Below are 14,001 nucleotides of genomic sequence, written 5' to 3'. Positions count from 1 at the left end.
AGATTTCAGGTGAATGCAAGACTTGGAATCATGCCATTTCATGTAATTTTTCTGCTGTTTTCATTAGAACTTACCCGTAATACTTAAAGCATTTAAATATGTCTATATTGAATACCTACAGATGTTTTCTGTCTTGTATACAAGTTCTGTGGACTTGGATAAATGAACAGCTATGTGATTAATGGAATTATGGGACAATCCACAGCAAGCTGCATTTTGGTTTCAATCTTTGTATGGCTGTTTTTAAGATACTATGCTCAAAGAATTTTTAGTCACTCCATGGAATTATTACCATAGGAATGAACAAGTACATATCAGAAAAAGTACTTCTCTTAAGATGAAAAAAGTATGACAGTACTTACAAAACATTTATTTGAAGTCATACTAAGTTATAAATGAAGCAATACCAAACTATTCAAAAGCTACCATCTGTACAATTGTCAAAACAGAGTTTTCTTATTCCTTTAAAACTAACAGTTGTGTATATTATATTACAAAGCAGTTACAAACTTGTGATGTTTAGGAATCTCAAATGCCAAACACTATGAAATGCAAACCAAATTAGTTATCAAAACAATTTTAATGAAAATTTTAATGGTCACTTCCCTCCTCCCATCCCAATCAAGGACAAAAATTATCATTTTTACTCATAAACTAGTCTTCTAATTTGGCAAGCTTTCAAAAAATCTGTTTTGATGGAAGTTTTGGGGTTTGGGTTGTTGTTTGTTTGTGTTTCTTTTTCCAAACAAAAAGCCTCTCCAAATATTTTTCTACCAGGGGTTCCAACAGTATCAAACTGTGTGAGCTAGTACAAAAAAACATACAACATGTTTTAAAAAGGATTTTTGAATAGCATTTAGTAGTTAGCAGGCTGCTGGTGTCTTGGGAGAGGTCAAACGCCGTTAGGGAGGGAAAAAAGGAGTTCGTTTTCCATTCCTGTGTGCATGCAACAAGCAGCAAAACACCAGTTACTCCAGTTAGCTTGGTATCAGCTCTGCTTTCTGTTAAAAAGGACATAATACAAATGGAGAATGGAAATTGTACCATAAATCTAGACACACAATTACATGAACATAACAATATAGCCCTACTGACTTATTTTCCAACCATCTACATCATCTCTCCTGAAACTACTTTGATTAGAAATCCAGTTTGATGATCACACTTTAACAAAATTTTACAGACCTGCCTACGCTTTATCTAAGTGTTATAGACACTGAAACATAGCATGGACAGTCACAGACAAAATAAATTCTCTGTAGCATACCCTTTTAGTCAAATATAGTACATCCATCTTTATTATATGTGTTAATACACTAAAAAAAGTTAGCAACTGTGCTTATACAATTCAAGTCAATGTGATTACAACAGAAAACACGTAGTTAAGTGCATCGTTACAGTAAGGATCAATCCTAGGACAAGACACCATCTATTTTGAAATTCTACAGTCATAGACTTAATTCTGTAACAAAAAGTTAATTCCAACTTTAAGCCAAGAATAATTAAAAACAAAAGCCACTTTCACAATACAGAGCAATGGAATGAGTCTAAAATAATGCTGGAAATTTCAGTTTCACAACGGCTTACTACCAACTTCAAGGAGAGAACAGCCAATGGGGTAGGGTAGGGTGCTCTTGCTGGCAGCAGCACAGTCTTAGATAAGCGGACTGTGAAACTACACCCTATGCTAAAGAGGTATAAAGTGGCCTGTAGCTCCCTATAGGGACCCAAGCAAATACAGTTCTGTAGCTTCAGGTATCACATTTCCAAGACAGGACTGCATTTTAGCATTTTTTGCGACACTAAGTACCCCCTGGAACCAGATGACCAGTGTCATTTTGGCCTCCTTTCTTACTGGAGACCATTACCACCTCTTGCTCTTCCTTTTATCTTGTGAGGAAAAAGGGAAATCCCTTTGTGCAAGGCAGCAAGGGATCTGAAAGCCAGAACTGCCTGTCAGGATTGACTGCTAAAGCAGTGGGGGCAAAAGCTACTCTTCAAGAGCAAACTGTCATAGTACTTCACAGATTAGCATTTTAAACTGAAAAAAATACCATATTAGTAGCTACATATGGATGTTAATGGAGGCTATCCCAAGGCATTTGAAAAAAAGTAAAGGTGGCCACAAAACTTTGAGGCTGCCACTATGGAAGTTGGCCACAACCAGTCCTTACATAGGACACATCCTGTAAAGTTGACTGTACATACTCCACCGTAGAAATTCAGGGCTCAATGTATTTCTAGATTTTGGTGCGCACAAATTAAAATGGTTTTCAGTAGAGGCGCATAAATTTACCTACTAAATAGTAATTATTACAAAATAAAAAACACAGAAAGCAAATTAATCTGCAATAACAATGACATACGAGGAAGACTAAAAAAAAAAAACCCGAAACTTATCTGATTGATGTTACACCTGCAAAAATGCAAGTAAACTAACTCTAGTATACCATTGTTGCAACCATACATGATGAAGTATCTTTTCCTCCCTTTCTGCTACATTATCCCAGTGAAAAACAGAATTTGTTGCTGGTGTTTTTGCTTCACTTTTAAAAATCCATCTAAAGCAAAAGGGCAGTTACAGAGCACTATGACAAAGTTGCGCCTTGTTTGAAACTATTTCAGAAAAGTTATTTTTAGTAATGTGAAAGAACAAACTGAAAATAATTGTTTACATTGCTCATATATACGGAATGATTACTATGGCTTACAGCCTTGTTCATTTTCCTCTTAACACTGGCATAAGACACCATCACAGAGCAAAACTGGAAGAGCTCATAGAAGTATTCATGCAATAAATGACACTGCACTTAAAATTACTATATAAAACAAACAAGAAAGCTAAATGAAATTAAGAGCAGCCAAAAAATAGACTATTTGACTATCTACTGAAATTTAGTCTCTCTACTAATTAACCTACCTGCTGGCAGATGATCCATTTAGTGAATTCTGTAGGCTTGTATTGGCTGAACCTAGGGAGGCATTAAAAATTCCCTGCTGAGAGCTACCATTCACTGGACTCCCGTTACCTTTCAGTATACCAGTACACTTCCAGTTGTCCATGTAATTAGCTGCAAATATAAATACATAAAACCTGTTAGTTTCTCTTCTGAAGCTCAGCTTTTGATAAAACTATGATATTTCAACTGCTACGCACCTGGTGCAAATTAGAATTGAAGTTCAATACCAAGACATAAATTCCAAACAGCTGAGGATCTGGCCCTTTAGCTGTCTGACATTTTCTCCCTATCCAAAACTCAATTTTGTTTAGCAGCCAGAATGAGTTTCCTTTACTAAAATACTGAGAAACAAAATAGTTTTGTTGTTGTTGCTGTTGCTTTTAGAAATTTAAACAGAAGAAAAAGCCACTTTGCCTGAATGCTGTGACTGAATGTAGATTTTCTGGCTTTGGCACAAGCGAAGATAGTAATGCAATACCTATGTTAATTTTGAAAATGAAATCTTCACATAGCTCTAGTCTGGTGAAACAGTTTGAGCATAGAGTAACAACTATTCACAGTAGCCTAAATCATGCAAGTGTTCCAGCACAGAAAGTTAATTCATTTTTCTGACATGTACATAGAAATATAAAAACCTTTCATTCACAAATCTAAAATGAACTTTTACTCCAAAAATATTTTTTGAGTAGAATTTCTCAAGTATATTCAGCATACTACAAAGTTAATGTTTTTCAGGTGGGTGACCTTACCCTTCCAGAGCCTAACACAGCCATCATCACCAGAGGAGGCAAGCACTGTGCCTGTAATATTCCAGCTCACTCGCCACACCTGGGAGTTGTGATTATCAAACTGTGCCACAATATGAATTTCAAATTTTGTTAATCCTCCAGATGAAGTCAATTCTTTCCTGTTTAAGAGAAAAGTGACAGTTCTGCACACAACTGTTCAAAGGTCTGGGCTTGAACATGATGCCAAGAAGAGAGGACTACATCTTTCAAGTTTACATAACAATCGTTCCTAGCTCAGGCATATTAAGAGGTATTCAGACAAAACTACACACTTGCTCACAATCTTGTCATCTTAAAAATCAACCTGCTAAAAAACAATCTTGCATGCATCAAAAGTTATTACTTTTGCTTTGCAGATAAAAAAAGACTACATAGCATGTACCACATCATACCGAACTATCTTCCTTTTAAGCTCACCTTAGAGGTTTTAGTGTGAAAATTCGTACATCTTTGGTTGCTACAGCTAAGATGTGGAAGGATCTTCCCAGATTTGGAGCAAATGCAATATCATGTACAGGATCTGTGACTGTCATCAGAGCTTCTGCTTTTGCATATTTCCTGTACAGTGTAAAAAATTAACCTTTAGTACCATCAAAATTGCAAGTAATGCAAATTATATAAACCAGATGTAGTGGAACAGGGAAAAAAGAAGCTAGTACACATGATGAAACTTGCAAAAATAAAAACATTTTCTTAACATAAAATTTAATTATAAGTAATAATTACAAGCTGATTTCTTCAGAATTGAATACATCGGATACAGTAACTACTAACAACATTGTGCTAAATCATAAAGCAAGGATTCCAGTACAAAGAAAATTTTTGTCTACAGTTCAAAAGGGAAATAAAAGAATTCTTCCCTTCACAAATCCAAAGGGATTTGTGATCTTGGAAACTTACTAAATTTTCTGTACTTGTAAGCAGACCACTATCTGCCTCCTTCTCAGCCTGATAAAACACTATTCCACTGTTTTATTTACCACCAGGTAAGTTACAACAACTCTACTGTTAACACACCAAGAACATTGTCTGAAGCCAGGCATAAACCCACAACACACCTTGGCTCCTTTCCCACATCAATGACCCTGAATGAAATCCAGGTTCTCTGTCATCATTTAAATGAAACTGATTGTGCACACACTTTCTGGCTTTTTCTGGTTCTGAATACTTAAGCTGTATAAATTGAATTTTTACAGAATGCCAGTAATTCACAGCACTTTATGTCATTATAAACATGCATTTAAAAGCATTTTTAAGGCCACCTTGGACAAAACAGTGCCTAGTGCAACACAATTCAAATTTCAACTTTGCCCTATTAATTTCTTGTGCAAAATTAAGCATATAAATTAATAGAAGCAGAAACAATTCTCTCTCTAAAATGCTGGTACAAACACTGGCATTTCTGCACTGAGATGGAACAAAATTATCAATATCATGTCTGTGAATATCAGTTACGATTCTGAACTCTTCCTCTCCCATCCAATGGCTCCAAAACACAATTAAGGTATTATTGTTTACTACTCCACTTGACATCTAATAACAGGAATAAAGGCCATATATTACAAACTACTTTAAGATCCCACAAATGTTATATCTGTCATTTAGCATACCTGGTATTTTCGTTATATTCATAAATTTGAACCTTAGCCAGTATATTTGGACTGTTGTCATCACTTCCTACAGCTATCATTGGAGAATGTGCTCGAGAACTAAAAGGTGAAAATAAGTACTGTTATATTTACAAATTATTTCACAGAAGTACACCAAGCCAGTTTTCTTTACATTTCAGGCACATTATCTATAAAGAAAACAAAACAATAACAAAAATTTCACAAGGTAAAAAGAAAGTATCACAAGGAAACAGGAGTAAGTGCTATTCACAGTTACCAATACAATCTCCATTCTGTTGTTTTGAAAGTCCACTTTATACACCCACTAAAGAGAAATCATTAGAGAACGTTATTTGCCAGTTCAAGATGATGCTCCCTGAGAGCAGGATTGATTTTATGTATGCATCTGCAGTCAAGTATTTGCCCCAAGTTTCATGCCAGAGTGTGCATTGTTTGCAGTACTTTTAATTATTGATTAAATAGGATTTAATTCAGGTTTTGGAGGCTAGATTACAAAAGCTGCATGTAGATGAGTTCTAGTTTCTAAACCAACTTTTAACCCCATTCCATGCCTTAACGAGACTACAGACTACTAATAATTAATAGACAAATAACTGTATCAGCAGGCCACAGGCCACTATGTCTATAGCGAAAGCCATGAAGCATTTCTGGACAACGAGAATCTAATACCATTGAGCCCTGAATGTTTTTTCCCTTCCTGTTATTGCTGGGGGAGCATGTGAGATGGGAAGAGGAGGAGAACCTCTACTTGTATGTGTTCTCCTGGGTGGGGACAACCCAACTATCAAACTCTTGATTCCTTCCTGTTCAAGAAGGTGAAGTATATCATTGAGCCCCTGAGGATGAAACTCTGAGAACAACTCTTAGGCTTTGTATTTTTGCCAGCAAGACTCTTGTGGCTCCTAGTACTCTGCTGCACTGGCAAGGGTGTGTGTTCTTGGTAGATGTGCGAAAATTATTACCTATTTCAACACCTTTCTTAAGGAAGGAACAGACAGGAATTTTCCCTTACGAAAACCCCAGTTAAGTTTTGTGGGATTAACACAGCTCTTTACCTCATTACTTGCTAAAATAACTAGGCTGGGAATATTCCCTCACAGAATACAGGAGGACGTTTTGTAACGCTTCTCTGGCTCTGCCAAACTTGTTTTATTAAAAGAAATGTTAGCCACTTTCTTTCAGATCTGCATAATGTACACTCAATCTTCTCCATGCATGTTTTACGATTTATTCTACAAAATTTCAGAACTCACTCCTTGGATATTCTGCTTCAACAGTCATAAAACAACACCTATAGTTTTAATAACATACCTTGAAGGATTCCAAGAAATACAACTGCAGCTTAGCTTACATGAGATTTCATGCTGCAGTGACCACTGACTGAGATTCATCACATCTGGAGCTTCATATATCCTTACAACTCCATCTGCTGAACAAGTTGCTAACATAAGACCCATATGCTTGGGAGCAAACTTCACATCTGTAACAGATGTCCTACTGTCTACTAGAGTGGTCCTCTTCACCTGCAAAGAAAAGGCAGAAATTCTTGAAGGAAATGCTGGACATTTCCATTAAAAATGTATTCCCTAAGGAAGGCTAATGAAAGTCTGACAACACCATTTCATAGGATCACTTAACTCTCCCATCAGGAACTAAAACAAAAAACCACCACCAAAGCTTCACACACCAGTGAACTAGAGAAATGACAGATCATTGCACTGACGCAATTTCAAGCATCAAGAGAGATACGCTAGTATCAGAACTGATACCAAAAAAGAGTTGTTTAGAGTATGCTCTTCAGGAAAAAAAAAAAAAAAAAGTAACAAACATTAAGTACAAGAGTATTTGCCACAGGCAGTTTGAAACTGTCCTCTTCATTCATACTGGTGACAATATTAACTGCAGTGCCTAGCAACGCTGCTTTCTAATTTCTGGGCTGCTGAAGTTTACCACGAAGTATTTTTCCAAGAGAAGCATCAAAACAATAAGCATTTCTGATAAGGGAATGGGTCAATACAGCAGACATTTGACAGGCAGATTAGCTAGGGTAAAAGAAGAAAAAATTGTGAACGGTTGTTTTTCAAGTCGTCTCCTCTCCTGCCAAGTCCATATGAGTTTGAGATGAAAACTACACATCGCAACGGCCACCTGCACAAGAAAGTCAGCTTTCATACCCCACGGGGTGCCAAAGGTCCTGACAACCCAGCTCTTCACAATTATGTATCTTAACATTAGAAAACTTCAGTAAAGTAGAAAACTGCAGATATTTTAGTAACTCAAAATAAAAAACAACAGAGGCAAGAACACTATACTAAGTTATATAAGATTACACATGAAGAGTAGCTGCAAAATAATCTGTTTAGATCTCGAATTTCCTTGATGAAATGCTGCCTAGAAAATCCACTCCTGAGCAAACCATTTCACTCCAAGACCTGAATGAGACAGTTTCAAATGAGCTCTTGTCACAGAAGAAAATCTCCACAACTTTAATTCTACTGTAGATGGGAATTCATGTCTGCAAGTTGTTTGCCAGGGAACATCTTATTAAGAAACACCAATTGTACTGACAATAATTGCACTGAAAGTTGCCATTTAGCTGTTTTCCCCAAATGCTTTTAAAAATACTTGCTCTATATTGGAATTGCGCCACAAATTAACAAAACACAGGCAAAATCAGGAGAAGTTTATATTAGCAGAAGAAAACAGGGTGCTTTCTCTGTTTCAGGAATATAAAATATGTTGCAAAACCAGGAATGTCCAGTAACATGGTATTCAGAACAATTCTCATGTTCGGTCTCCTGTTCAATTCTGAAATTTACACGCCTTAAAAGCTTCAGCACATTATGATAAGCAAGCAAAACAATGAGACACAGTGAATCTGTTTATACGAGAATATACAGAAACTGTAATTAATATGTTGAAGTCTCACCCAGTGACTCTGGCCTCGGAGTTTATCATTTGACTCTCCCACTATTTCTTCCCACACAGCTGCTGTTCTGTCAAAAGAGCAGGAAGCCAAGACCTGCCCAAATTCAGGATGGGCCCATGTCACACGCCACACAGATCCACTATGTGTCTGCAAGAGAACAGGAAAACACTATAGAGAAACATCCTTATTGTATTAGTCCAAACGATCACACATTTTCATGACTTTCTGCAGAAGTAAATTCTAGGAAGTGGTAAGACTATTCCTTTGAAACCTGTCTTCTTTTATAAAGCTCAATGTTACAAAGCAACTTTTTGCTTATTCCAATAAGCAATGCAAAGTTTATTTGCTACTAGTCAATGGTTAAAAGGTAATTATTACAAGCGTATTTCAAGGCATTATTTATTATTTCTTTAAACAATAAGTTCCAAGCTAAGATTCTGCATTGACACAAAAAGTAGAGCTTTATTTTCGATTTTCATCCATTACCATGCTCCTTTCTAGCTTGCTTGTACTTTTCCAAAACATATGTGGAGCACTACTTATCATCTTCTTTACATGAAACTCCTCTTTCATACCTAGTCAACCTTTTTTTAAGAGGGGGATTCAAAAGTTTCACTTGCATTTCCTTTTACAGGGGTTATTGTATTGTGCTCCTATCAAATATAACTTTAAGGACAATTCAGAAGCTGAATGCATTAATTATCCTGATGAGGGAGAGTCTCTATATGATACTGTTCTTAGAAAGGTTTTGGAAAAAAAAAATAAGTAGTGGTCAGATGTTGTCATATTGAATAGACAGACTGCTTTTTTGTTTCTTTTTTAAGTCTTACAACATGCAAAAAGGAATATTCAATTAAAAATGAAGATACAGTTTTCCAACTCCCTAAAAAACTGTTATTGCTATGTTTACTGATAACAAAGTCTGCCAACATAATTAATAATATAAGACTGCTCACTAGCCTCTGCTTTAAGTGAGAGGCATTACAGGTGTTTCTTAAAAGCAGAAAAATAGTACTTTACCATAAGACATGCAGGATCTACAACAATTGAAATATTTCTGCTCTACAAGTCAGCAAAAGCTAAGTATGTTTCCTCAAAAATAAAGGAGAAACTATGGTTATAACTGTGTAATTTTTATGAATACAAACCTTCCAGCTGGCAGTGCAATGCCAATCCCCATTTTCACTTTTGTCCCAGACCTATTAAGAAATCAAAATACTTTCATAAAATCTGTATGTAAAGCTTACTACACAGTACTAAAAACCACAGCCACTTTAATATACATATATATGCACACACCACTAAACATTTTCGTCTGGGAAATTCTATCTGGCTCAGTACATAACTGCACTTCACTCAAACTTGAAATTATCCCTACTACAGGTAGGGAGAAGAGGCATACACCTGCAAAATCCACTACTGTTTAAACAATAAATTAGTTGTAGAATACAAATTATTACAGTTCTCAACACTTTGTTCACTCTGTTCCATGAGTACACCACCCAGTATCACTGTAGAGCCCCCCATGGTCCTCACCACAGTACATGGTCAAATGTGGCCCCTGGCAACCACCCCAAAGACAGAGCAGGACAGCCAAAAAGAAAGTTCAGCTAGTGGGGAAGCAGATCTTGTTTCTGTTTGTAATATTTCTGCCTTGGTTCATAACAACACATAAGTCACTTAACCTTCCTTTCTCTTCATTTCCCATACACCTTCAGGAGCTTTCATTATTTCCTTCACAGTTTTTCTGAAATCTAATTAGATGAAAGAGACATTTAGAGGCCTGGCATCCCCTCCTTGTTTGTCCCTCATTCACTACATAACTTTACTGCAAGTTACCTCACTTTTGTTACTCTGTACCTCTAATAGCTGTTACCATCGCTGCCAAACTTTCCAACTTCTCCCTGGCTAATATTTTGCAGGGCCCATCTAGTGAGAATGGGACCTACACCAGATATACCACTGCTGTTTTATAACTGTGGTAACACTGTGGTTCAAGTTATACTTCAGACAGTCTCATACAGGTATTGCTATGATGGGAATGTTACCTTGCTAAAGTACATAGTTTCTGAGTTCTACCTACGATTTGGCATCTCTCTTAAGAACACTCTTTTTAGGCTACAAGTTTTACATAGTCAGTCCAGACGAAAGACTGACGTGGTTTCGGCTTACTTTTTGAGAATGTTTTTTGTCGTCAGTTTGTTTGTTTGCTTTTTAATATGTAGGCAAGGAGAAGGGGCTGCTCACTTGTTTATAGTTTTCTATGGAAAACCAAATTTCTCAGCCATTTACCAGGTCTAAAATATATGACTGCTCACTGCAAATTACATTTCTTAAATCCAACCACTTATTTCCCGAATTTTGTCCACCTTACTGTCTGCAAAAAACGGGGAAAGTCCTTAACTTTTCATTTACTGTTATTATTTCTTCTTAGTGTAGAATTAAAAGTTTGTAGTATTTTACAGCTTCCCTTATCTACCAGAGCACATGCAGAACACCTCAGCCTTTTGCTTACTGGCACTTCATTGCGAAACTGTGGCTTCTTCCCTTAGTGCACTTAAATAAACAGCGATTTTCAGCTGAATTCATAAATAAATAAGAATTTTAAAACAAACCATCACCACAACAAGCAGCACTTCCGTAGCCACAATAGTTTAAGGATATTTTCTCAGTTGCAGCAACGGCTCAGAAAAAAAAAAAAAAAAAGGTATTTTTTTAGTGCGTTTGTGTACATGCGCGTATATAAACAAGGTGCGCTGTGTGCGAACGCGTCCTGCCTCCGCCTCCTGACCGCTACAGTCCGCGGGCCGCAGGCGGGTCCCTCCGCAGAACGTGCGCACGGCAGCTTCCCGGGGACACGCCGGGACGCGGGCGCCGAACGTGGCCCTTCACTCCCCGTCGGGGCAGGGCGGAGCGACGCAGAGAGGTGCGGGCCGCTCCCGCCAGGAGGCCCGGCCCCGCCGCCCCGGTGAGCGCCGGGGGCGGCTCCGCGCTGCCCGCCCGGCAAGCCCGGTAGGCCGCGCACCGCCGGTACCGCGCTACCGCCGGCAGCCACCGCGACACCCCCCCAGCGCCAGGCCCGGCGGCTCCCGCTCACTTTGACGCTCTGGTCGCTGGAGCAGGTCGCCATGCGCCGCCCGTGGAAGTCGAAGGCGACATCGTGGATGAGGTCGCGGTGATCCGCCGCGATGCTGCGCGCCACGAACATCGCGCCGCGGCGCGGACACCACGCGCCCGCTCGCCTGGCCCAGGCGCGCGCCCTCCTCACGCGGCGGGGCGGGGCGGGGCGAGGCAACGGCCACGGCCCGCTCGCGCGCAGCCGCCCAGAGCCCGCCGCGCTCCCTCGCGCCTTCGCGCGTGCGCGCTCCTTCCCAGCCCCGAGCGCGGCGCGCTTGGGCACCCGCGCCCGGGGAGGAGCGGTGGCTCGTGCTGGGCCGTTGCTGCGCCTGCAGCCGCCGAGGGGGGCGCCGCTACACACTGGAACACAGGAGGTTCCCCTTATGAGAAGAAACTTCTCCTCGGTGAGGGTGACAGACACTGGAACAGGCTGCCCAGTGGGGTCGTGGAGCCTCCTTCTCTGGAGACATTCAAAACCCGCCTGGACACCTTCCTGTGTAACCTCATCTGGGTGTTCCTGCTCCGGCAGGGGGATCGGACTAGATGATCTTTCGAAGTCCCTTCCAATCTCTAACATTTTGTGACACGGCGGCGGGACAGGACAGGACGGGACGGGAGGGGAGCGGAGCGGAGGCGCTGCCCGCCGCCGGAGGGGCGGTGGTGGCCGCAGCCTGGGTGCCCCCTGGTTCCCAGCCCGGGGTGCGTGCGCTGCTGCACGCACGGATGGGTTGAGCTGCGGGCGTGAGCCAGCCACCACCCTCCGGCCTCCCGCTCCGTTCTGAGAACAGCGCCGGTGCGTGTGGCGGCAGCGTGGGGCCGGAATGGCTTCAGATAGTCGTTAAACAGCCGAGCACTCATGGGATGAGAACAGGCACGGCTCGCAGCCGCGTAAGGAAGTTACGATCATGCTGCTCTGCCGTTGGCTGGCGGTGAGCCGCACTGAGGAGCCTGACAGGCCCCGGGAGCTGTGGCCATGTTCCCTCGGGCGGCCGGCCGGCCTTGCACCGGCCTGTGTGGCGTCCGAGGCCGCTCCTGCCCGGGCCTGACTGGCGAACACGCTGCGCGGGAGGGTCTTGCCCCGCAGACACGCAGGGGAAGCGCGCGGCTGTTCAGCGGCTCCAGCAGGTGGCGCTCGGTGACAGTTGGTGCGGCCCCGCGTGCCCCCGGCCCTGCCTGCCGCCGCTTCCGCCCTCTCGTAGGAACCCTCTGCAGCTATTTATTTAGCTCAGCCAAATAGATCCCGTTTGCTTTCTTATCACTATCCGCCCCTCGTCTTCTGGAGCCCAGTTGCTGTCTTCTGACCGGTGCTGCTGTTTCTTCCTTCTTTCTTCCTGCCAGACCCATCGCGCAGTTCCCCCCTCTTAGCAGGTGCTGTTAAGTCTCTTTACGTTACTTAGAGTGTTCATAGAACGTGCTGAGTTGGAAGGGACCCACAAGGATCATCGAGTCCAACTCCTGTCCCTGCACGTGACAACCCCGCAGTTCACACCGTGTGTCTGAGGACGTTGGAGCTCACTGTAATGATGCAAATTAATGAGCAGGCAAATATTCAACACAGCAGAATATGATTTACTTCACTTAATTTATGATTTACTGTACTAATGAGTACTGCCAGATCAGCCCTGATAATACTGTGGTGCAAAGGAACATGAGATCTCCTTCTTGAGGTGCATCAGGGCTAAGTTTGGAAGGATTTCTAGAAAGGATGAAATGTCATATTCCATGCAGACAGTGAGGGAATCCAAAGAGGTTGGAAGCACTGACTGAGACAAGGTGGGTATTGGATAACATCACTGACTATGAAGCAGGGGAAGCAGAACAGAGACTTGCACGTGGTAGAAAACCTGTGCAGGAGCTAAAGACCGGTAATGACCAGTGTGTAATCAGAGAGTGTACAAAATCAGCCAAACCAGATGGAGAATCTTGAGGGCTTCCAGGGAGCCCCTTGCTCACAGAAGCACATCCTTCTAGTTGGTATCCTGCAGTATCAGCTCATAAACTGGATCATGCAGCTCTTAGGAAGCGCATTGCCACTATTTTTCAAATACAATTCAGTCATCATATCACTGAGTACAAGACTGGTCCAGTGTCTCGTTTTTAAGGAATGTTTCATCCATAAGCATACAATGCAAGTTATTTGCTAGTTATTCTGCAGCTAATTACAATAGCTGATAAATATTATCATAGAGAAAATAAAAATTCATTCACTACAACCCAAATAGTAATAATGCAGTTACTAGATTTAAGAGGCAGAAATAATAATGAAATGATGATGTGGTAATATATAAAAGAAAGCATGCTCGGTTTTTACTGTACTTTATTTAAATTCCAAAACAGTACTAAAGCCATTAGGACATCTTCACTGCCCTAGATGTATGATTGAGTTTTCAAATCATAGATTAACTGATTAAGGAAGAGAATAAAATATAAAGTTTCTTGAAATCAGATATATTAAAACTTTCTTGCTTCAGATCCAATTCAGACCTTTTCTAGAATGTGTTATATCTACACGTTTAACAGGATTATTAGTTTTACCATCTTCAACAGAGATCACTGGGTTTTGCATAATATGCAAG

The 14,001-nt window shown here is 40.8% G+C and overlaps 1 protein-coding gene across 1 annotated transcript in view; it reads right to left on the bottom strand.

Annotated features, from left to right (window-relative positions):
- CEP192 (centrosomal protein 192) overlaps window positions 1-11,609 on the bottom strand; it is an 82,875-nt gene extending 71,266 nt beyond the window's left edge. Inside the window, exons 1-8 of the mRNA XM_071805501.1 lie at window positions 11,406-11,609; window positions 9,457-9,507; window positions 8,309-8,455; window positions 6,691-6,902; window positions 5,359-5,457; window positions 4,166-4,306; window positions 3,710-3,867; window positions 2,921-3,071 (exon numbers count right to left, since the gene is read on the bottom strand). Coding sequence (XP_071661602.1) covers window positions 2,921-3,071; window positions 3,710-3,867; window positions 4,166-4,306; window positions 5,359-5,457; window positions 6,691-6,902; window positions 8,309-8,455; window positions 9,457-9,507; window positions 11,406-11,516 — 1,070 coding nt within the window. The 5' untranslated portion in view covers window positions 11,517-11,609. The remainder of the gene's footprint in view (window positions 1-2,920; window positions 3,072-3,709; window positions 3,868-4,165; window positions 4,307-5,358; window positions 5,458-6,690; window positions 6,903-8,308; window positions 8,456-9,456; window positions 9,508-11,405) is intronic.
- Window positions 11,610-14,001: the final 2,392 nt, after the last annotated feature.

The sequence above is a fragment of the Patagioenas fasciata genome, chromosome 2 (assembly GCF_037038585.1).
Source record: "Patagioenas fasciata isolate bPatFas1 chromosome 2, bPatFas1.hap1, whole genome shotgun sequence".
NCBI lineage: Eukaryota > Metazoa > Chordata > Aves > Columbiformes > Columbidae > Patagioenas > Patagioenas fasciata.
Note: the sequence above shows the minus strand (reverse complement) of the source record. Positions and strands in the feature narration are given on the sequence as shown.